The 22762-nt window shown below is 43.6% G+C and overlaps 1 protein-coding gene across 4 annotated transcripts in view; it reads right to left on the reverse strand.

The window, feature by feature from the left end:
- Window positions 1–22762, reverse strand: part of ehbp1 (EH domain binding protein 1) — a 154739-nt gene that overhangs the window by 68373 nt on the left and 63604 nt on the right. For all 4 annotated transcript variants that reach the window (XM_024296537.2, XM_024296535.2, XM_024296536.2 and 1 more), the window contains 3 exons: window positions 22416–22668; window positions 5237–5415; window positions 3727–3775 (listed from right to left, as the gene is read on the reverse strand). In XM_024296537.2, the coding sequence (XP_024152305.1) occupies window positions 3727–3775; window positions 5237–5415; window positions 22416–22668 (481 nt within the window). The remainder of the gene's footprint in view (window positions 1–3726; window positions 3776–5236; window positions 5416–22415; window positions 22669–22762) is intronic.

Here is a 22762-nt window from a genome sequence, read left to right on the forward strand (position 1 = left end):
TGATGGTCTGGACTGAGGGAGGAGAGAGTCTCCATCCTGAAATCTGGTTCACAGTTTCTAAAACATTTCTGTGGGGGGGTCATGATGACCTGTCTGCTGATGAAGATGATCTAGATCAGGAGTGTTAATCGCACAAGGGGCCAAAATCCAGAACACACAGGATAAACATTTATTAAACACTCTAAAACTACATTTAAAACTTTAAAACCTTAACTTTTTAACGTAAGTAGATATATAACATTACCTGTGATGATGCTAGTCTGAATGCTGGAAGCTGAATTTGGCTGCTGAAAACACTGAAGCTGATAGCCAGCTAAAATATTAGCTAAACATGATCTAGAGCTTCGTTACGTCCCCTTATGGGTAAACCTGGCTCGGGTCGGGGGGGGGGGATACAAAATGGGACAATAACAAAAAACGGACACCAGTAAGAATAAAAGGAACGTAGTTCATTAAATAAAGGAACTCCTGTGTCCTGAAATGAAAGAACAAAAGAAAATAAATAATTATTGTGCTGGTTGAAACAAAAAGGAATTGGAACCTCGGCCAAACATCAACTAAGTCATGGAGATGCTGAGCCAGCAGCTCCTGCTAAAGCTGGATAACCTAAACTACCTAAATAAAACAAACAAACAAAGCCCACAAATCAAGACTACCAGAGTCCAACCCCAAACTAAAATAACAAAACCCAGCAGTATAAGACTGCTGAGGACAAAGAACAAAACAAAACCAGCACAACTCAAAGTAAAACCCAAATGCTACCCAGCATGCTCTGCTTTAGTGAGGCCTCCTCTGTCTCAAGCATCTGTCAGGTGAGCAGGACATGTTGAAAAGGTGCAGCACAGACAGCCGGAGACAACAAGCTGACTGAAGCACGACGACGTGTAAAATCCTCCGTCTGGTTGTTAAATCTGTTTCTTCGTTCATGAATGTTAAAGCTGTGAGCGGCTGATCTGCTGCCGGCTTGTTTTCACCTGAAAAGCAGGACGATCCGGCGTTTTTCAGACAGAGAATGTGAAGCAGAGCCCGGATTATCGTTCCCCGCTCGGCCTGCTGCACATCAGCAGCAGATCTCTGCAGACGAGCTGCTGGCAGCACGTTTACTACAGCTGCAGCTATTCAGCAGCTATCACCTTCAGCGGCATATTCTCATATTACTTATATCTGACCAATTTCTTCAGGGCTACTTGAGCACCTGGAGGAAGGTGAGGGCAGTTAGCAGATATGGGATTGGGTCTGTGCCTTTCCCTCCACTCTGGTTATTGTCAACAAGGCAGCATTCATGCCTAACAGGGCCACCAGAGGTTATCGGCCCGCGCGAGAGTGTATGAGCAGAGAAAATCAAGCTGCAGGAAACCTGACGCGTATCGTTCTGTGTAACCCTCGGGCCAAAGAGAGGGCGTCTGTGTGCACGGCCTGCATGAAGGGAGCAGACTGCAGCGCACGGAGAGGGAGGGAAACGTGCACGGACCGAAAATGTGAAGGAGGGTCGCGATAACACGCAAGACTCCACTGAGCTGCAGTTTGTGTCCAGGAAGGAAAAGCGCAGACGGCGGATTCCTGCAAAAATGAATCTGTGCTGGGATGATTTAAACAGAAATACGAGGAATATAATTCAATAAATACAATATGTACTTGTAAGGTTTTCTTTTGTATTTGACAACAAAGAACATTTTTTTATGCATTTTATCTTAGTTCTTCCAATTGTAAATTGTAGTATTTTGGGGCATTTATGTTCTATTATAAAACCTCTTTTGTACTATTTAAATATTAATTGAATTTATACCCATTCACATTTAGAACCATCAGGTAAACTTAAAAACAGGAAAAAAAGCTTTGAATTTATGAAGGAGGAAATAATCCTATAAAAACCTCATAAAGTCTTGACTTTTGATACCTGAGTCTTAAAAATTATTGTCTGAAACTTCTTCACATTTCTTGAACAGCAAACTTTTCAATTGTAATTATTTTGGTGAAATGATGTAAATAAACAGCGTGAGAACCAATCGTTATGCAAGAACACCTCCGGTTAAAATAAAAGACAACAACAAACAGTTTTGACAATAAAACTAGAATAAATGAATAAAACTGGAATACGTCGTGAAATTGGTCTTGATTTCTGACATGAACGGCCTCAAAAAGCTATAAATTTAACGTGCAGAAACGTGGAGGAACGCTGCAAAAATAAAAAAGCTGTGAGGATAAAATGTTAAAAGCTGATAAAAGAGCATTTCTCTGTCATTAACACCCTTTCCTTCATGAAGCTTTGAACCAGAGGTGAGTGAACGCGCCCTGGCGGCGTACGCGGCCTGTTAAACTGGGATAAATGGTATTGGAACCCAAACATATGATTCTGCACTCATGTGGTGATGAAGGTTTTGATTATTTCTGATGTTCATGTGTTTTTCAGGTCAGACGGCCGTTTTAAAAATCATTCTAATTAGAATGATTTTTCCCTGATGGACGTTCACCCATCGTTGCATTTGTCAGTAAAAGGAGAACTAAAGTCACAGTTTGAAATAAAAATGACACATTTTCTGTTTTAAAATATATATTTTGAATCAAGATTAAAGTATTTTTTTGCTAATGCTGTCATGTGATTATTTTTTTGTGTGATTTGATTAATTAATCTAATTATTTGATTTTAATCTAAATGATTTTTTACCAAAAAATTTCTGTAAAAAACTCATTTTGAGGAATTTCATTTAAGTTTGTTACATTATGGTGCAGTAAGAGATGAAAATTGAAAACTGAAGCCGTTACCATGACAACATGTATTGAAACAGTCTGCTTCTGTAAAGAAACCTTTAAATTTAAAACATAACACGACTGAAGTTCTAATACTTGGTTTAATATTTATATTTTTCTTAAAGGACAATGGTAGAGCGGGATGAAACGCTCCTCGAGGTTTATATAACACGAACGTAAACATTAATGCAAAAATGAGATTAACATGAAAACCACAATGCGCTAAAATGTCTGTAATTTATTAATCGTGATTATCGTGATCATTGACGGCCCTAGTTTTTTTTCTTCCATGTTACTCTTTCTGAAGGATCTGCTGCGGTGACCTATAGGTGAGAGTTTGCTCACCTGTGTTTTAAACGACCAGGTGAACTGTCGCTCTGAATGTTTCTGTCCCACATCAAAGGATAAATCCGTCATTTTCAACCATTTCTGAACACATTCCAGTGAAAATGTGTGAAGAGTTCAGACAGCAGCTTTTATTCAATCCAAACATTCTTAACCCTTTAACTGTGAAACCAGGACATTTATTTAAATAAATACAATTAATTCTGACACTTATTACCTCTGTGGAATAATACACATAAATGTTCTTAAAAACATTACATTTGCTCCACCAAGCAATCAAAGGGTTAAAGATTTAAAGAGGAGGCTCCTTTACGTCATCAGACGGTTTTTATTTTAGAATAAAGAATTGTGGGTATCAGTAGAAAGAGGATGAATGTTTTAGTAAAGTCTTCATCTGAAATGTAAAACAGGAACCTGACGGCTCCACACAACACATTCTGCATGTGCACGAGCGTGTGCACGTGCTCAACCTTTTACCTGTTTTCTGGCGTGCCCCCCCTCCCCCCACAAACAGTAAAAACACACAAACATCCTGGGATTACAGGCGGGCCTCTAAAATAAGGCCAAATGGAGCCGTGGAGGGGGGGGAGGGGGGTAAGTGGCGAGGAGGGCCCAGCGGGGGCCGCCTCTTACCTTTTTGTTGTTTTCTTTAATATCCTGAGGACCGAGCGACTTGTAGTCTCTGGAAGAGGCGGAGAGGAGCGTGTTTAAACATGCGTCCCGTGTAATGCTATTAGAACTGTAACATGCATCTCAGAGCAGAGCGATCAACACGACTAATAGGCTGGAAGAGAATCACAGAGGAGGGCGAGGCCTCGAACATACGGCTCCGTTTGTCCTTCTGATCAGGATTCACGCTTAAAACAACGTGAGCGACCAGATCAGAGGGCGGGAAACTCCACGAGTGGTCGTGTGACTGATGGAGACACGCCGACACTTCGCTGGAGAACGGAGAGATCGGCGCTCATGCACAGGAAGTGATGTCATGAACACAGTCAGGTGTTCAGTAACACTGACTAGTCTCTGATGGAGAGACTCTGTAAACGGACTCGGGCACAGTTCACTTCAGTGTGAACGCACACACACTATCCAGGGAACAGAAACAGGAAATGACATAAAATTCCTTTTATGCATAGATTTCTACATTGATCTGCAAAGATAAAGAACTCTTGTACGTTTTTAGGAAAGTGTTCATTTTGTTGTAAAAGTGTTTTATTTAAACAAGACGTCACACGTTGCTACGGTAACATCTGCCTGGTTAAAGTGTTGCAGAGATCAGAACTGGATCAGTGAAATGATTGACCCGCGGAGCTTCTTCTACCAGTAGAGTCACTTTCTAGTAGAGCTGGGCCATAAATCAATTTAATCAATGACTTATTTGGGGAAAATCAAGGTTTTATTTTCCCAACGCTCTGCTGTTCTGAGCTTCTGTTTGGGGAGAAGCAGCGAGCGAAGAGGAGCTTGATCTGCGAGGCAAAGAGGAATAGAAAAAAACAAACAGATTTCTCTTTATGAGACAAGCGATATGCAGCTGCTTTGCTCTATTTTACAGCTTGTGTTTATTTGCACTTTGTGTTCAAGTTCCAAAGAAAATGTTAAAGTAAATTAATGAAACATTTTCTATCATTTGTCTTTTTTTTAAAGAAAGCGAGAAAAAATGATTAGAATCAAATTAGGAATGAAAATAATGTGAGATTGTATTTGCTGGTCGGATCACTCAGTGTTGGGTTTGTTCTGCTCCATGAAATCAATATATTTTACAAATGTTTTCAACTTTTAAAGTGAGAGTAAAATTATATTTTTGTGACTCACTCCAGTGAAAACCGTGTTGTTGGTGTTTTTAACGTTATTGTGGTATTTTTCAAAGAAAACTATGTTAAAACGTCATTTCTTTATTTTAATTATTGGGAATCAGGAGCAGAAGAAAAATGCTTTTTGAAAAAGAGCTTCTATATATGTAGAAAATCCTGCAAATAACAGAAGCTGGACTAATCTAAGACTCTGTTTCTGAATCCGGGACTAAAAAGTGCAGTTTGTGGATCATCTCTGTGACTGTGAGGCTGTGAGCTCGGCAGAAATCCACCTTCGATCCACCAGATTGGAGGTTTTTGTGTCTGTGCTCCAGGATTCTGGTGATGCTTACATCAGGTCGGGTCTGAAATGGTGCAGGAGGGCGCAGAAGGCCAGCCCGTTCCTCCAGGAGGTGGTGAAGTTGGTGATCTTCACCCCGCGGTAGTTCTTGGTGACCTCGCGGCACCAGGCCAGCAGGGACTGGCTGGCGTTGGGTTTCCCTCCAAGAACCGGGCTCGGGACGGGGCTGAGCTGCAGGACAGAAGGAGGAGTTCTTTAGTTCTGAATCACATGGGAGCGTCCACGGTGAGCAAGAGTCAAACATGATCATTGTTTTCACATGAATCAGACTGTAGAAACGAGAACTCATGCATGTCCACACGGGATAATGTGATTTATGGTCCCAGATTGTCGTCATTTAAGGGACCGTGTCTGACAGAAAGTCATTGTTCCAGAATCTTCTCAAACCTCCAGTAAAAGTGGAGACTTAACTAAACCTCACGGATTCAAACCCTCTTCTGCAGCTTAACTAGTTAACCCGCCGCCCCTCACATGGCCGACCAGCCCCCTCTGTTGGCCGCTGCCTGCTACTGCAGCAGAGGAAATGATGACAGGAGGAGGAGATGAAGACCCATTTGTTGGTGGAAATTGGAGAGGAAGAATTACGGAATGAGGGAGCTGGAGCTTGATTAATCCTTCTGAAGAACATATGACAGCTTAAAGAACGTCTGGATGGGGCGGCGGGAGGCAAAGAGACCATGTTTGACATGAAAATTAAAAACTTTTGAAGGATGGGCTTTAATGGCATCAATCCGAACAGAACGATGAGACCACAGACATTCTCTTCACCTCCGGAGGAGCATTTAAAGCTGTTCAGACACATGGAGGGAAGAGCCTGGAGCCGGCGCAGAGGCCGGCGACGGTCTGGGGGACATCTCCAGCATCAGCTCCTGACCTTTGGGCCGCAGAATGTGAGCACTTGTGTGAGCCGGTGCCTCCCCGCGGCAGCGGCGTGGGGCCGGGGGGGCCGACACTTGACATTTCCGGCTCATCTTTAAAAGAGGGCCTTAACCTTTGCTGGAGGTTTCTTCAGACACGTTTTAGGACGCTTCCCATTAAGTCCGTGCCTCTCAGAGGCGAGGACGGAGAGGGAGGCTGGCAAAAACAAAAGGTCCCCGATGTCGAGAGGTTCCTTTAAATCTGACATTTTGCTTGGTTTGAACAAAGTGCTAAAGTTGCAGAAACACATTAAGCATGTTTGCCGTCGCTCCGGAGGAAGAATGAGTCTTCCTGCAGGCCTCGTCTTTCTGCTCTTTCAAGTGACGGCTGGAAGTAGCTGTCTAATTTGAGCGCTCTAATTACCCAGGATTAAAGACCAGGTGCTATTAAAGCAATTAGACACACCGCGCACGCCGTCACTGCAGACGCACACACCTGAACAATGACACCTGCATGTAGGAACACGTCTGAGGCCACAAAAACAGAGAATACCACACGATTCGCACTAAAAAGGCACATTGTGCCTCCCAGTCTGTGTTATTACACTGATAAACAAACAAATACAAGCAGTCAGTCAGTCAAACACATGAAATATTAAACAAAAACATATCACCTTTAACAGCAGCAGCTTTCCTGGAGAAACAAACACAGCAGCGAAATTTCCACGGGGCGCACAAACGCACCCCGACTTATCAAAGTGTCTGGCTTAAAGGCAGGTGTGTGTGTGTGCGTGTGTGTGTGTGTGTGTGTTATCAGAGTGTGAATGTCACCGCCAGTGTGTGTGCGACACAGCCGTGCAGCCGGCGCAGCTCCGGGGTGGGATTAGCGGGGAGCACAGCCTCGGCCCACAAACAGTCCATATTAAAAAATGAAAAGGCAACCTTCATTACTATCAGCGCCACATAACCTCCCCTCTTCCTCCTCCTCCTCCTCCTCGCCTGCTATTATACAGCAGCCTAACAGGCCGGCTGAAAATACAAGCCGCCGACAAGAGATCCCATTATTCCTCATGCCTCCGTGTCAACAACATACATCTAACGGGGTAAAGAAAGGCAAAAAAACGGGAAGAGAGGGATGAGAGAGCGGAGGGGCGTGGGGGGGTTAAGCTCACTATAGCACCTGAATGAGAAGATAGGAGGAGACCTGGTAATGGAAGCATGCGGGTTTTCTGCCGTCTGAAATGGGAATTTGAGAGGATGAAAGGTGAGTTCAGATCCGGAATTACAGCTGAAGGATGAGAAAAAATGACACTGAAAATGAAAAAGTGCATCAGGGCGACGCCGAAAACGGTTTGGTAACGTTTCCTGTGAATCTGAGCCGTCGGTTTATAGAAGACAAAAGCAGCAGCGAGGCTTCAGTGATGCTCGAACGACGAATCAGGTTTGGGTTCACAGCAGAATCGAGGACTGGAGCGGACCGAACCGCCAGAACCTGCAGATCCAAAAGCTGCTCATTCAGAGGCGCTTTAGTCTAAACTTCAAGGACAGAGAAGCGTCTCGAAAGAAGAAAAAGGATTCAGTAACTCAACGAAATTGTGCAGTGCAGTCCTCTTCCAGAGCATAAATAAGTAATAAAAACGTAAATAATAATAACTAGAACATGCACTGCCTGTGATAATGCTAGAGCGAAGGATTTTTGCTTAATGTGGTCGCTGAACATGCAGGAGCTTTTGCTCAAGTTGCTAAAGACTTAAAGTTGCAGAAAGTGCATATCAAATCTGAAGAGTTTCTTAAAAAAAAAAAATGTGCTAAAATGTTAGATCAATTCCAAAAAAAGCCCCAGTAGGTGCCAAACTACACTAAATATATAAGGAATGTTGCTAAAATACTAGCTTAACTTCTAATTAGCCTACAAATCCTCAGTATATGCCAAAATAGCCAAAAGAAAGCTAGCATGTTGCTAAAATATTAGCTCGACTCAGAATTAGCCCAAAAACCTGATTTGATACCAAATTAGCCAAAAATGTTAGCATGATGCTAAAACATGAAGTAAACTCAGAATGAGCCTGTTCACGCTCGGCAGCGTAAATGTCCTGAACATGATGAACGTTTTGATAACAATGTTGAAAAGGTTTTAAAGTGTGCAAAAAATGAGGTGAAGTTTGTGAAAAAAGAAGAAAAAAGGGAAAAATTGCACAAAATCATTAAAAAATTGCGCTAAATTCTGTTACGTTTCAATAATTGTGTGAAAATAGATGCATGTTTTTAATCGCATAAATTAGAAGAAAAAATCAATGGGGCTGAAAAATCGCATAAATTGCGTAATATCTTAAAAATTGTAAAATGTATGAAAACCAGAAATAAAACTGATAATGTCCTTAACGAGCTGAACCTTTTAACACCAAGATATCAGAAATGATTGAAAGTGTGACTGAGTTTAAGAGAAACAGAATCTCTTTAATGTGCTTCAAAGCATTGACACTATAAATATATAAAATCTGACAGTCCTCCAAACATTCAGCCAATGCATGGCTCCAATGGCAACAGTTAAAGGTTTCAAAATTGCATTAAAAGAGATCTTCATTTTTAAACGGACAAGAGTTCTTCGGTACGGTCCAAACTAGTTTTTTGGTTCGGACCAAACCAGAGTTCTGTGGTTCGGTCCAAACCAGAGTTCTTCGGTTCGGTCCAAACCAGAGTTCTGTGGTTCGGTCCAAACCAGAGTTCAGGAGAGCTTTCAAACCAAAAACACCATCAGAGGAAACCAGATCTCCAAGTTTAATGCTAAATAAATGTAGTTTTATTTCAGTGTAAATATATTGTTAAGTCCTCTAAACTCTCCTGTTCACAGATGAGAGTACTTTTTACTCTCAAGGTACATTTGGTTTCTTATCTGATTTTATCATTTAAAAAAGCAAAAGAACTAAAAACATGTGAATACACAAGTTACTCCTGAATCTGAGAAGATTTCTCAGAACAAAGGAACAATTTCAAAGATATCGATAAATGAAGAAGAAATCAAGACTGAGAATATACGTAAAGGCAGAAGTTTTTCACCTTCAATGGGAATTTTCTTTCTGGAACTGTTCTTAAAATGAAAATATTAGAATAGAACCATATCTTGTGTTTAAAGAATGAAGTAAAGGCTACTTTCTGATGCTGTAAGACGTGTTTTTATCTAAGGATCAAACCAAACCAGGAGTGGGTAACTACCATAGACTGTATAGAAATAGTAACTACCATAGACTGTATATAAATGGCAACTACCATAGACTGTATATAAATGGCAACTACCATAGACTGTATATAAATGGTAACTACCATAGACTGTATATAAATAGTAACTACCATAGACTGTATATAAATGGTAACTACGGCGCGGCACCTCCAGCTAATCAATCCACTGGAATAAACTGCATTGATAATCTGTTTAATGTTTTACTCTCGGAGTCTTCCCATAAATAATGCAGTACTATAAACTGACCTTTGTCTATAGATGCAGATAGTTACTCTGCATTCATGAGTTGTTGGAACATTAGTTGTTTTTCCAACATTCATGTGTATTTTCAGTCATTTTCCAATCATTCCGAATGAACTCAACATTTCTCTAAGTTTGTTTTTTCCTGAAGGACATCAACCTATCAGTGAAACTGTCTCTAAAATGAGAACCTGAATAAAAACCGTTTAGAAATATATACATTAATTCATAAAAGATTCAGACAATTCTAAGAGAATGTTGAAAAACCCAGAAATAAGGATGAACACGGAACTTCAAGATGGAAAAAGTTCATCTTCAACCGTCTGACTAAAGAAACCACAGAATAGAATCTAAACAGGGTTCATTTTAAGACTTTTTAGGCCATGCATGTCAAAAAGTAAGACGTTTTTATTTCCTATTTTATCATTTATTTCCCTTTTTTTAATAGTCCCTTTTAAAAATATGAGAATATAAAAAAATCTAAATTTTTGACTAAACTGTAGCTTCTTTTCTGCACCGTAATGTTTTAGAGCTCTTGTACTTCTTTGATCACAATGGTGGTGGGATTTTAGTGCATGAAAGTGGTTTTCCCGATGTTTATTTACATCATTTGATCAAAATAATCTTAGCTGAAAATTCAATTTTTGACATGAAATGTGAAACAAAAAAGTTTCAAGCAGCTCAAGTTTTTAAGGCTCAAGTTTCAAAATTCAAGACGTTTTTAGGCATTATTTCCAAATGTATAAATTCAAAGTGTTTAAAACTTTTTAAGACTTTTTTAAGGAACCCTGAAAGAATGAGTGAAACTGTAAGTAAATAAATGATTTGGTTTCACAGCCCGTCTGCTCCATGTTCATCATTACCACAGACGACTGAATCTTCTGCAGAAATGACTTTAGATGAATGAAACCTTCAGACTCTAAGAAGCATGAAGCTGCTGGGAAAGCCTCACTGGGATTCCTCATTGGTTAACATGAGGAGTGAAAGGTAACCAGTCATTAACCCCCAAGGTGGAGGACATTCTGACTGCTGAGAAGTTCTGGAGCTGGGAGAGTTTGGCTGTGAGTGGCAGCTGGGTTTGTCGCTGTGGGGCGAGACGCTCGGATGGAAACTTAACTGGCCTCGACCCGATGACATGAACCCACGGCTCTGTGCAGACGGAGGGGCTTCCATGTGTCTCCAATCACACTTCGGAGGCTTCAAAGTGGTGTCAGTGTCAGATTTGAGGAGGTGCTGAATCTCAGACTCTTTAAAACTTGTAATCCGCTCAAGAGAGCCTGGAGCAAAAAAAAAAAAAGGAAAGAAAGAAATCCCATGCAGCACACAAACAGACTGAGACAAGAGCTTTACATGACAGCAGCTGGAAGAGGGACAGCACGTCTGCAGCACGTCTGCAGCGCGTCTGCATCACGTCTGCATCACGTCTGCATCACGTCTGCATCACGTCTGCAGCACGTCTGCAGCACGTCTGCATCACGTCTGCATCACGTCTGCAGCACGTCTGCAGCACGTCTGCAGAACATCTGCAGAACATCTGCAGAACATCTGCAGCACGTCTGCAGCACGTCTGCAGCACGTCTGCAGCACGTCTGCATCACGTCTGCATCACGTCTGCATCACGTCTGCATCACGTCTGCATCACCTCTGCATCACCTCTGCAGCACGTCTGCAGCACGTCTGCAGCACGTCTGCAGCACGTCTGCAGCGTGCACATGCGCTGATCCTCAATATAAACTGCAGATTTTTCATTCCTGCTCACATTTACGAGGACACAGCTAAATACCCCCCCCCCTCCCCCAGAGAAGTCATCTGATTGGTTGGTCTCCAACTACCCAGATGTTGGGTTATTTAATTGTGCATGCAGTCAAAACAAGTAATTGGTTTAATCCGATTCTCGTGTCCCACATTAGCAGAACACGGAGAGCAGAGGAGGACCGTCTCCTCGCGTCATCAAACCCGTGAAATTATGTTTCTGATTTCACCGCGGCGGACACGATGGAGCGGCGTCCAATCAAAAGTTCAATTATGTAAATGGGAATGTGGAGTGCATGAAACAAAAAGGAAACAAGAGCGTGGGGGGGCAAAGGGAGGGAACAGGAGACTGAGCAAATGTAGTGTGAAAAATAACACACATTAACATACAAAGGTGAGATGGTACTGAGGAGCCCCCCCCAGGAGGGGGGCCGAGTGAAAATGTGAGGAAGCTCCTGTTCAGCGAAGTGGAGCTGAACAGCAGAGACCAGCTTCAGCCGGACCGCTCTTATTCTGAAGTCCGACTCATGTCCTCACGAGAGAAACCCAAACACTGCAGTTACCAACACGTCATGATGTGGAGTCCAGACCAGCTCAGTGATCCTCAGGGATCCTCAGGGATCCTCAGGGATCCTCAGGGATCCTCAGGGATCCTGCAGGTTTGCTCATCAGGACATGGTGGAGAAAAACCAACAGAGCCGTTCGGATCTACTGCAAACAAAGCAGGAGCTGGTTCTAGTAACTGGCAGAAGTCTGGAGCTGGATTCACGTTGGATGGGATTCAGGATTCATATTCATGTCTGCCGCCTCTCGTTTGATTCACGTCAAATTTACAGCTCGACGCCGCGGAGCAACCGCCAGCATTGTTCTGGACTTCAGTGGTTGACACATCATGGAAAACATGGATGACGTTGAGCCAGCAGCTTGTAGTTTTAGGAGAGCCCACTGAAACGCTGGAAAGCACATCGCCATGTCTGGATTCACCAGATCATTCAGAGTCTCTCCAGGTAGATGTACTTCACTCCTGAGGGCTGATTTAAACTGTCTGTCTGTGGTCCAGTTTGAGCTTTACAGGGAGAAAATCAAAATAAAACGGGAGCATCTTTCTATTATTGTCTTGATGAAAATAAGGAAAACATCATAAGCCCATGAAGCTAGAGCGGCTTACCACAGTAACCAAAAAAGAAGTTCAGGACGAAAATCCCTGCTTTGAGCCGCCGTACGCAGTCTCTGTTTCTACCCTTTGATCTAGACCAGGAGTCTCCAACCTTTGGCACCAAAAGAGCCATTTGGTCCAATTTCTTACAAACCAAAACCAAGCGAGAGCCGAAAATCCTCCGTAACCTTCTAGAAAATACACTTTATTGGTCAAAATAATCTCTAATAGCTCACATTAAATAGAAGAAAATATATTTTGGGGAAAATATATCCCCATTTATTTCTTAGCTTGAACATAATCATAATAAACAACTTGTGACATATTTTATGCAATAAATAATAGACACTTCTGAGAAAATCAGTAAAACTGTCTTTGACAAACACTGACACCAACTGAACAGGAATTGTCTGTCAAATTCAGTGTTAACTTTAGTAAACATGTGCAAAACTGTTGTAAACATCAGAACAAAAATTAAGTAATTCAAGTGGCTGCCAGACACATCGATGCTCATGACAATAAGTCTTGAAACATGCGCCCCCTATCTGCCTCCAAAGGAACGTCTCACCAAAGAATGACAAATACGTTTTACAGCCTCTTCAAATGAAAATAAAAGATAAAAATAAACTAAATACCGCGATATATCAAATATTGATATTTTGGCACACCCCTACTCCAAGTCCAAGGCCGTACTTCTCCCACAGCAGGTGGGGAATAAGCCCCTCCCACAGGGGGAGGAGTAGTTCAGGTGCTCTGCTGTCAGTGAGGAAGGCTGGAGTCTACAGACGGACTGGTGGGTCTGTAGGAATGTGGACTCTATTCTGGACTGTTTTGCTGCAGATAATCTGAGTTTGACCCCACAGCTCTGATCAGAAGCTGCAGGTATGAGGAAGCAGGTAGAATCCAAGACATTGTTGAGATCCCACAAATGTTATAATAGAACAAACACACAACACAGGATGGGGTTGGAGCCAAAATGAATCAAAGTTTTACTCTAAACGAGCAGATTGTAAATTTATATTCGCAGTGTCTTCAGACTTTGGAGCTCGCTCTGATTGTAAACTTCCACTCCAAACCATGCAGGTGCCTTCAGGCGGTTGGCTGCAGAGATGTAAAACGCAACAACCAGGAAAAGCTGCTCCCTCTTCCAGGAAATCCTGGTTCCAAGCGGGGCCAACCCACACGGCTACAGAGAGGGAAGACGAGGCTTTGAAACGGGAATAAAAGCCGTTTACTGCTGGTGGAGGAACAACATTCTGAAGGAGACTGCAGACAAAGAGCGAGCGTGGCAGCCTGCAGCACGTCTGCTCGCCGCGCATGTAAGGCGGCGGCATAATGTGTTGTAAGCGCAGGCTTTAGCTTGTCATGGAAACAGCGGCAGCATTACCCATCCTCACGCCTCTGCAAATGAGCTTTGGCTGAGGGAACGAGGAGCTGCAGCGAGAGAGGAACGAGTCGACGTGGCGACGGGGCCAAAAACATACCAATAAAGCTCCCAAACGACGCAGGAGTCCAACGTCTGATGGAGCCACATGTGCAGTCGTTACCGTGAACGCGACTGACGCTTTAGATCGAGGAAGCCTTCATCTTTAACAAACAAATTAGCGGCGCAGAGACTCAGAGATGCTCCGTGCTGATAGCAGCACTTATCAATTAATCTCAGGGCTGGCAGGGAAATCTCATTAAGGACGCCACTTCAGGAATTATGCAGCACAGGTAGAGGGGATGGACGTGGGAGCAGCTGCTCGGCCCCAACCGCAGACGGCCATTGTCCGGCGCAGCGGGGGCGCCGCCGCGATGAGAGGGGTGATAGCACAGCCAATTAAAAGGAACATAATTACAGAGTCGGCCTTTGACTCCTGATCAGAATGCAGAGGCAACAATGCACACGTCCTGAAGAGGGGAACACGTGGAAAAGGGAGGGAAAACGGACGGATTCAGATGGAAAAACTGAATGATAGAGGATGGAGATCTGTGGATCACCTGGATCAAGTGGGTCCAGCCAATCAGAGGCTGCACAGTGGTCAGAGGCAGGTTGGTGGACTCCCACCAAGCAAGCAGTCACACACTCCTGATGTAGGTAAGAGATCATTTGGAAGAGTGCTTGATTAGAAATGAATCCATGAGATGGAAGCCTGAACTCACCAAACTCAGAGTGTCGCTCCGGTTTGGTCTGTGGGCCACGAAAGATTCAACAGTTTGACAGAGGGGCAGAACCGGGAGTGTTTTGGTAATTCACCTCATAAGAAAGTGAAATATCATGGAATCTGGAGAAAAACATGATTATATATGTTTTAAAACAGAACATTTTAGAGTTCTTATTTGAAATCGTGATTTTTGTGTCCATTTCAGAACCAGGTCAATGTATTGGAGATCTAACATCTATGAATAGACACCAGAATTACAGAGGAAATAAAACATTTTCATCAATTTATTTATTCCTGTTTGGCGGGCCAGAATTAATAGTTTAAGGGCCGCATGTGGCCCCTGGGCCGTGATTTCCCACCCCTGGTGTAGCTGCTTTATGAACACAAAGAAGAGCCTGAGATGGTTTCAAATGAAGATAAACCGGAGCCACTCTCCTGACATGACAGTAATCCAGATGTAGCGTTGCTAGGAAGCTAGCGATGAACCAAACGTTTCCGTTTCGCTTCCAATTCACAAAATCTGCACATTTTGCACCAAACCTCTTCCAACTGTTGGTGGTTAGAAAATACAAAAGAGCAAAAAGAAGAGGAAGCCCATCCCTGCTTGTTTAACGTGTATCGTTTTGACAGAATATATATTTTATAGAGAGTAAAATATTGAAAGTTATTTAAGGTTTAAGTTGATTTATTCTGGAATAATATTCCTGACTTTTTATTATTCATAATTATGTTAAAAAGTTACAGTTTTAAAGTTTTGAAAATTGACATTCTGCAGCTTTTTGGACTATTTTGGCATTTATTAAGATTTCTTTTACGCAATTTTTTTGTTTGACTAATATTTCAGCTACATGCTAGCTGTTTCGGCTAATTTAGCCTTTTTTTGTTTTTTAGTCTATTTTTGAAGGTTTTTTCTTTCTTGTTTTTGCCTTATGTGCCATTTAGCTAATATTTTAGCTGTCTATCAGCTTCAGCGGCCAAATCCAGCTTCTAGCATTCACACTAACATTATCACAGGTACTGCTGTATATCTACTTTATAATTATGTTAAAAAGTTACAGTTTTTAAAAATATAGTTTTAGAGAGTTTGATAAATGTTTATCCTGTTCGACCCGCGACCTAAGGAGTGTTTTGGATTTTTGCCCCTGTGTGACTGAGGTTGACACTCCTGATCTAAGACCTCTTTTCTCAGCATCGTTCCACCAATATCTTCACCGTCTCTCCTCTGGACATGTCTGAACCATCTCAGCCTCAGTAACATGCCGTCCCTCTGATGTTCTCATCCCTGATCCATCCTGGTCGCTCCCAAAGAGAAGCTCAGCATCTTCATCTGTTTCCTCTAAGCTCCAATATTGAAGAGTTAACGTTCAAAAATACTGGAAACAGACAAAAAATGGATCATTCCAACAAACCATCGTCTCATTAAAAGGACGCTAGCTCGCTCTCAGCATTCATGGAGGACGGTTGGTTTAATTCTATTAAATTCCAGAGTGTGGAGGGTGGGGGGTCTGGAATGACTGGAGTGTGGGGGGTCTCCAAAACACTGGAGGTCCAGAGGGTTTTGGAGAGCACCAGCCTTTCTCTTCACCTTAAGGCCTCTCCAACCGTCCCCCCAAACCTGCATCGTCTGGTTTAAATCCACACACACCTGCAGGAGCGGCCAGATTAAAACCAGATTAAGATAGAGTTACCCCCCCGTGTCATTCAAACCCCGGCCTCTGCGGCGGCTGGACGCGGGGACACAGAAGACAAAAAGGTCCGGTTCATTCCCGCGTGCTCTCAGGCCCGGACCCACAAAAGACTTCTGGTCATCGTCATAAGCCCTATTAGTCTGCCATAGAGCCGCTCATAGCAGACATCAATCAGGGGGGATTAGTGGATCCCTCTGAAGGAGTGTGGAGGTAAACTTCCCTTCAACTCAAGGCAGCTCTCTTTCTCCCAGAGATTACACAGCGATTTGCTTTAATTTCATTCCATCTTCATGGTTTCTGTTTGCCTGGCTCCTCTGCATCTCCCTCCGCCTCTGCGCTGCAGCTCCAGCGGTAATCCCCGCCAGATAAAACTAAAGAGGACTTACCGACGGCAGATTACAAGAGGCACTCTGCGGAAGGCCTTTTACACCCGTCAGCTGGCTATGGAGGAGCGGGGGCTCTTTGTGCTGCTGACGAGGGGGTGTTACAGTCACGGGATCAAACACAGACACATGCACAAACCAAGCATCTGAACCAGAACTCTGCAGCTGGACCGAGCCCTTCAGGAGCCGTCATCTCCTGTTCCTGCAGCTCCAGAGCTCAGCAGAACGCCAGAAACCGAGCGGCGTTCCCGCTCTCCCACAAGATCCAATGACTGCAAGTCAACAAGGTGGGGTGGGGGGGTCAGAGGGAAAGCATATTGAGAGGTAATGATTTAGCTTTACTCCTCTCAAGGATTATTCTCCTAATATTACAAAGCTCCTGCAGCGGCGAGCGGCCGAGGCCAGTCAAAGAGTCTGAAGCTGCTCCGGAGTTCCTGATGGAAGTGAGGAAAGGCGACCCGAAGATCTCTGGGCGGATTAAACGATGGAGCCAAACTCAGAAAACATGCAGCCATGATGCTCCTGTCAGTGTTTGGAGATAGAAGATTTAAATCAGTGTGGTAAATGAGCAGAACCTCTGAGCATTTGTGACCCTCCAGGACTCAAGAACACAGCAGGTTTCCAGGCAGGTATAGAAGGTCCACAGATCAGTTTAGACTCCATCCAGATCTAAAATGTCCACAAACTGTAATAAAAAAAACAACTAAAAGCTCAATTTAATTCAGAGAAAAGCAAAGTTTGAGCAAATATAAACTCGGCACTAATTATTTTCTGTGACATGAAGAAATATTTAAAAAACTGAGTTTCTACATCATTTAGAATTCCACAATCAAACCTACTTCCTTAAAAACGCCTCCTTCTTCTTCTGACCCAGTTTCTCAGCTCCGCAGAAGTCAAAGTTATCAAAGAAGATGGAATGACTTTGGTCGGGATAACATCGTAGAACGAGAGAGCCTCAACCGGGCAAAGATCAGCAGACGAGATGACGGTCCTCGTCTCGCAGCTCCCGCCTGTCCTCAGAACCGTCTGTGGCCGTAACCTCGGAAACGGCTCGCCGCACGCGGGGGATCCTCCGCCGCCACCAACCTCCGACAAGCTAATTAAGAAATATCGCAGCCTTCCGCGAACTCAATTAAATCATGTTAATTTATTCTAATTTCAATTTGTCTAAACTGAAGAGGTGTGTGGGGGGGGTAATCGTCTGCAAAACTTTATTTAACCTGAACCTTTAACATTTTTAACAACGGACTGAAACATGTTTTATAAAAGCTGCATGCAGACAGCTGATGCGTAATCTGATTTATCAAGTTCAGATTATTAACCTGATATCAACTGTTAGAGCTGACACGTTTATTATAAGTTAGGTCAAGACAATAAACTTAAAACAAGAATCATATTTGGTGCTACGAACAACAAAACAACAAAAAATGCTAAAGATCCAGGAAGAAATGAGGATTTATTTGAGTTAAATGTTTTAAAAGTAAAAAAAATGGGAATAAAGAAAGAAAAAAAGGAAAAAAGGAGAAAAAGAAGAAAAGGAAAAAAATAAAAATAAAGGAAAAAGAAGTGAAAAGAGTAAAAAGGAAAATAAGTGGAAAAAACAAAGAAAAAAGTAAAAAGTAAAAAAAGTAAAAAAAGTTTTAAAAAGCACATTTTGATAACAGGAAAAGTAAAAAAGTAAAACGTGCGACTGAGTTGCACATATGATCTGTTAAGACTTAAACAGAAAAAGACTTTCAGGTTATTTGAAGCGTCTTCGTTCATTTTCAATGAGTATAAATATAAACCAAATACACGAGCAGCTCAGATTTAATGGAAACAGTGAGATTATTTTTACATTTCTAGAATTTCTATAAAGTTTTGCTCATATGTGATGAAACGCAGCATTAAGGGGTTGGATTGGGGGGTAAACCACCCGTGCGGCTGAGTCTGCAGCTCACCGCTCCCCCAGGAAGATGGGTCACATGTGGAGATCAAATGTCACACACATCATGACAACTAACGGGAGTTTAACAGTTAAAGAGAGAAGGAGGATCAAGCAGGATCTCCAGAACGTTCTGAAAGGTTGAAGCGGCTGAAAAAAGACTCCTGAATGTCTGTAAACTTCAGACAAATATTTACAGACGTTTGTCAAATCCACTGAATGAATGATTTAAGAAAAGGTCTTTTTCACGAGGAAGTAAATAAAATATAAGTTCAGAAGTTCTTGCTCAAACTTTTGCCTGAATAACAGCTTCCAACTTTTCCTTATATGAAAATAAGGCAAATAATTCATGAAGCGGAAACCTGATGAAAATCCAGAGATCAGAGCATCTCAGTGTAGAGCGCCTTGACTGCAGGATGGAGGCGAGATGAAACAAAGGAGGAGGGGGCAGAAATCAGCTCCGGGGAGAAGAGATGGACTGAATCCGCTCGCAGCCCGCCCAACAGGAACTCCCGTGTTCATTTACATTAATCCCGCAGACGTTTTCATCCCTCCTTCACACATGCCAAACTTCAGGCTTGACACATTTGAGGATCTATAGCTCCCAGACAGACAGACTGTCAGAGGAAAAGTGACTCAAGTGTCACTGCGGAGAAGTTTGGAGAAGCAAAGACTCAAAGAAACATTTAAGTAGTAGAGAATGTTTAAAACCTGAAAGAGGCGAGAAGAAAAGAGGAACTGTGTTTGTGTCTAATCGGGATGTTTTTATTCACGCTCGTTCATTCAAACACCTGAGAGGTTCAGCGGAACCGATCGTCAGATTGGATCTATTGAGATCAACGGTAAGTGTAATATCTGTGTATAGAACAAGTGGGCGACTCCATATGTTCAATGGATGGAACGATTCTCCACAGGCTGGCGTGGGGGGCGGAGTTAACACCATGCTGAGAAGGATCACATTTACAGAAAATGAAAACTTGGAGAAGACGTTTTATGGTAAATCTTTGGGGGCTTTGGGGGGTGGGGGGTGTTAAAGCCTCGTTTTAGCAGAACAGAGACCTGTTTGTTTGTTTGTTTGTTTGGTCTGCAGGACGTCAGACGCGGTTCCACTTTGGAGCCTCAGAATCGGATGTTTACAGACGATGTGCTCATCCAGCCTTCATCCGGACCTTTGTCTTCCTCTGAGGCCGGGATCCTCAGCTGGAAACATGTGAACCCTCACTGAGGAACGCTCCCAAACTCTGTGATCCACAGAAGGATCCGGATCAAGGATGTGGATTCTGGTCTGTTCTTCTGCAGACACATTGACTGTATATGAGAACTGAATTGAGTGAGTGCGACATCACCCTATTGACAGTATAAGAGAGCTGGACCAAGTGAGTGTAGCGACACTCCCAGTGACTGTTCATGAGAATTGGACCAACTGAATGAGACCTCACCCTCAGTGCCTGTAGACGAGAACTGGACCAAGTGAGTGTGACTTCACCCCATTGTCTGTAGATGAGAACTGGACCAAGTGAGTGTGACTTCACCCCATTGACTGTAGATGAGAACTGGACCAAGTGAGTGTGACTTCACTCCATTGACTGTAGATGAGAACTGGACCAAGTGAGTGCGACTTCACGCCGTTCCCGCATGCTGGAGGAGGTTTGGACTCCTAAAGAGAACATCCGATGCGACCACAGACCAACAAGTCCGACCAGGAAGAGGTCCGGTAGAGACTGTTCCACTCTGGAGAGATTCTGGAATCTGGAAGACTTTGTCCCCCTGGAGGCGAAAGGAGAGGCGGCCCCACCCCCAAACCCAGTCGACAGGAAGACGGATGGATTTAAAGACACCGTGAACATCATGTATTCATCACAGACGTCGGTCCAGGTTCCTGGAGTCGTTCCTGCGTCATGTCTAATATCTACAGAGTTTTGCTCTTTCAAACAGTCCAATAAACACACGAGACTCCTTCAGCACACCTTCCATGGAGCGGGTTGGCGGTGTTTGGAGGAAGGTCATAACCAGCTCAGCATATATTCAGAGCGGCGCCCGCGGCCCTCAGAAACTCCACCGCAGATATGAGTTTGCATTGAGAGGCTGCGCACGTCCGCCGCGCGGCGCCGCGCGGGCTGGGCCTCTCATCGCGGGGATGTCTCCTCTTAATCCGCCCTGACTTCATACACTCAAAGGTCATCGCACAGCCGCATGTCGTCTGCGGCGCTCGTGTGTCACTGCGCTCGGCCAGAATGAGAATCTGCTGTACGTATAAACAAACGCTGCAGGCCCCTCCCCGCTCGCCGCAGACATCATATCTGTCTCTGCAGCCCCTCTTCTCTGCAGCCTTCCTGCTGGGTTGTTGTCCTCCACCTTTCACTACACACTCGCCCCTCCCAGCGGTGGAGTGGGGGGCACCTCTTGGTTAAGTTGGGCCCACCACAGGCCAGTGGCTCTGGGTAATTAAAGTGGTGGAGGCCCGTCACCCACGGTTACAGGAGACTGCAGCCGGCCGATAAAGGCGCCGCGCCATAATTACATGGACGGCCAGCATCACTAAAACAGTCGGCTTCACGGGGAGGGGGGGCGTGGAAGTGACTGTACTGTGCACGTGCGTGTGTGCACGGGGGGTCAACAACCCCTTGTGATCGCTCTGCTGTGGTTAAGCCTCCTGTGTTTAAGCCCCCCCCCAAACAGTTTTAACCTCCACCCCCCAGCCAATCATTCCCCATCAATGGTCCGACTCCTGCCGTAGTGTGTGAGCGTCAGCCGTTTAATTACACCCACACAGGAGACCCCCCTCCAAGAAAAAGTTTATATTCTAATGAGCTGCTGAGCACAAACTAAACCTGGATGTCAGTAGAGCTGAAACACACGATTACTTCAGTAGTCGACTAATCGGGTCACGTGTGAACCGGATGTAAAACACGTCTGAACCATCATCAGCTTTATTAACTAAAGCTACAGATACAGCATTAGCTGGGATGCTAGTGTGGATGCTGAAATTAAGCTGAAAACACTGAAGCTGATAGCTGAAAACGCTGAAGCTGATAGCTGAAAACGCTGAAGCTGATAGCTGAAAACGCTGAAGCTGATAGCCAGCTAAAATGTTAGCTAAATGCCAAATTAGCCTACAAAATTAAAAAAAGCCTCAGTTAGCCAAAACAGCTAGCATGCAGCTGAAATATTAGCAAAGGTTTTGGCTAATTAAGGTTTTTTCAGTTTTTTAGGGTCATTTAGAGTTTAGCTATTATTTCAGTTACATTCTAGCTGTTTTGGCTGATTAAGTTTTTTTTAATTTTTTTGTTTTTTTAGGCTGTTTAAGAGTTAGGCTATCATTTCCACACTAACTGTTTTGGCTAATTTTGCCTTTTTTTCCAGGTTTTTGAGCTGTTTTAAAGGATAGCTATTTTATCAGCTACATGCTAGCTGTTTTGGCTAACCTTTTCTTTCTTCAGTTTTTTAGGATAATTTAGAATTTATCTAATATTATAGCCGGCTATCAGCTTCAGCGTTTTTATTTATCAATTTCAGCATCTTCAGCGGCTAAATTCATCTTCCAGCATTATCACAGGTAATGCTACATATCTAGTTCATAATTATGTTAAAAAGTTACAGTTTTAAAGTTTTAAAAATGTCGTTTTAGAGAGTTCAATAAAGGTTATCATGCGACCTCAGGGGTGATTTGGATTTTGGCCCCCTGTCCGATGGAGTTTGACACTCCTGCTTTAAGTGTTCTACCTCCATCTGTAAAGCCCAGGGAGTCATGTGACCTGCTGAACTGTTGCCTTGACGACAGCTCACCTTGGGGGAGGAGGAGGCCAGCTCCCTCCCCATCACTGCTGCCACCGGGCTGGGCCCGGTTGGCTGGGTTCTCTCCTTGTCCGGGCCGGAGCTGGGCTTAACCGGTGTGGAAGCAAAGCTGGGGCCGGTGCTGGTGCTGGGGGGGGGCGCCGGGGCCATTCTCTTATGGCCGCTGTCCACATGATGGGAGGGGCCGGCAGCAGGGGGGGGTCCTGCAGGGTCGGAGGTCTTTGGTTCGTAAAACGGATTGGATCTAGAAGAGCAGGATTTGTTTTGTTAGAACGTATTTCAGAAGGTTCAGATCCTCAGAGGAACATCTGAACCTCAGAACAACCTTCAATGTTTGT

The sequence above is a fragment of the Oryzias melastigma genome, linkage group LG15 (assembly GCF_002922805.2).
Source record: "Oryzias melastigma strain HK-1 linkage group LG15, ASM292280v2, whole genome shotgun sequence".
Taxonomy (NCBI): Eukaryota; Metazoa; Chordata; class Actinopteri; order Beloniformes; family Adrianichthyidae; genus Oryzias; species Oryzias melastigma.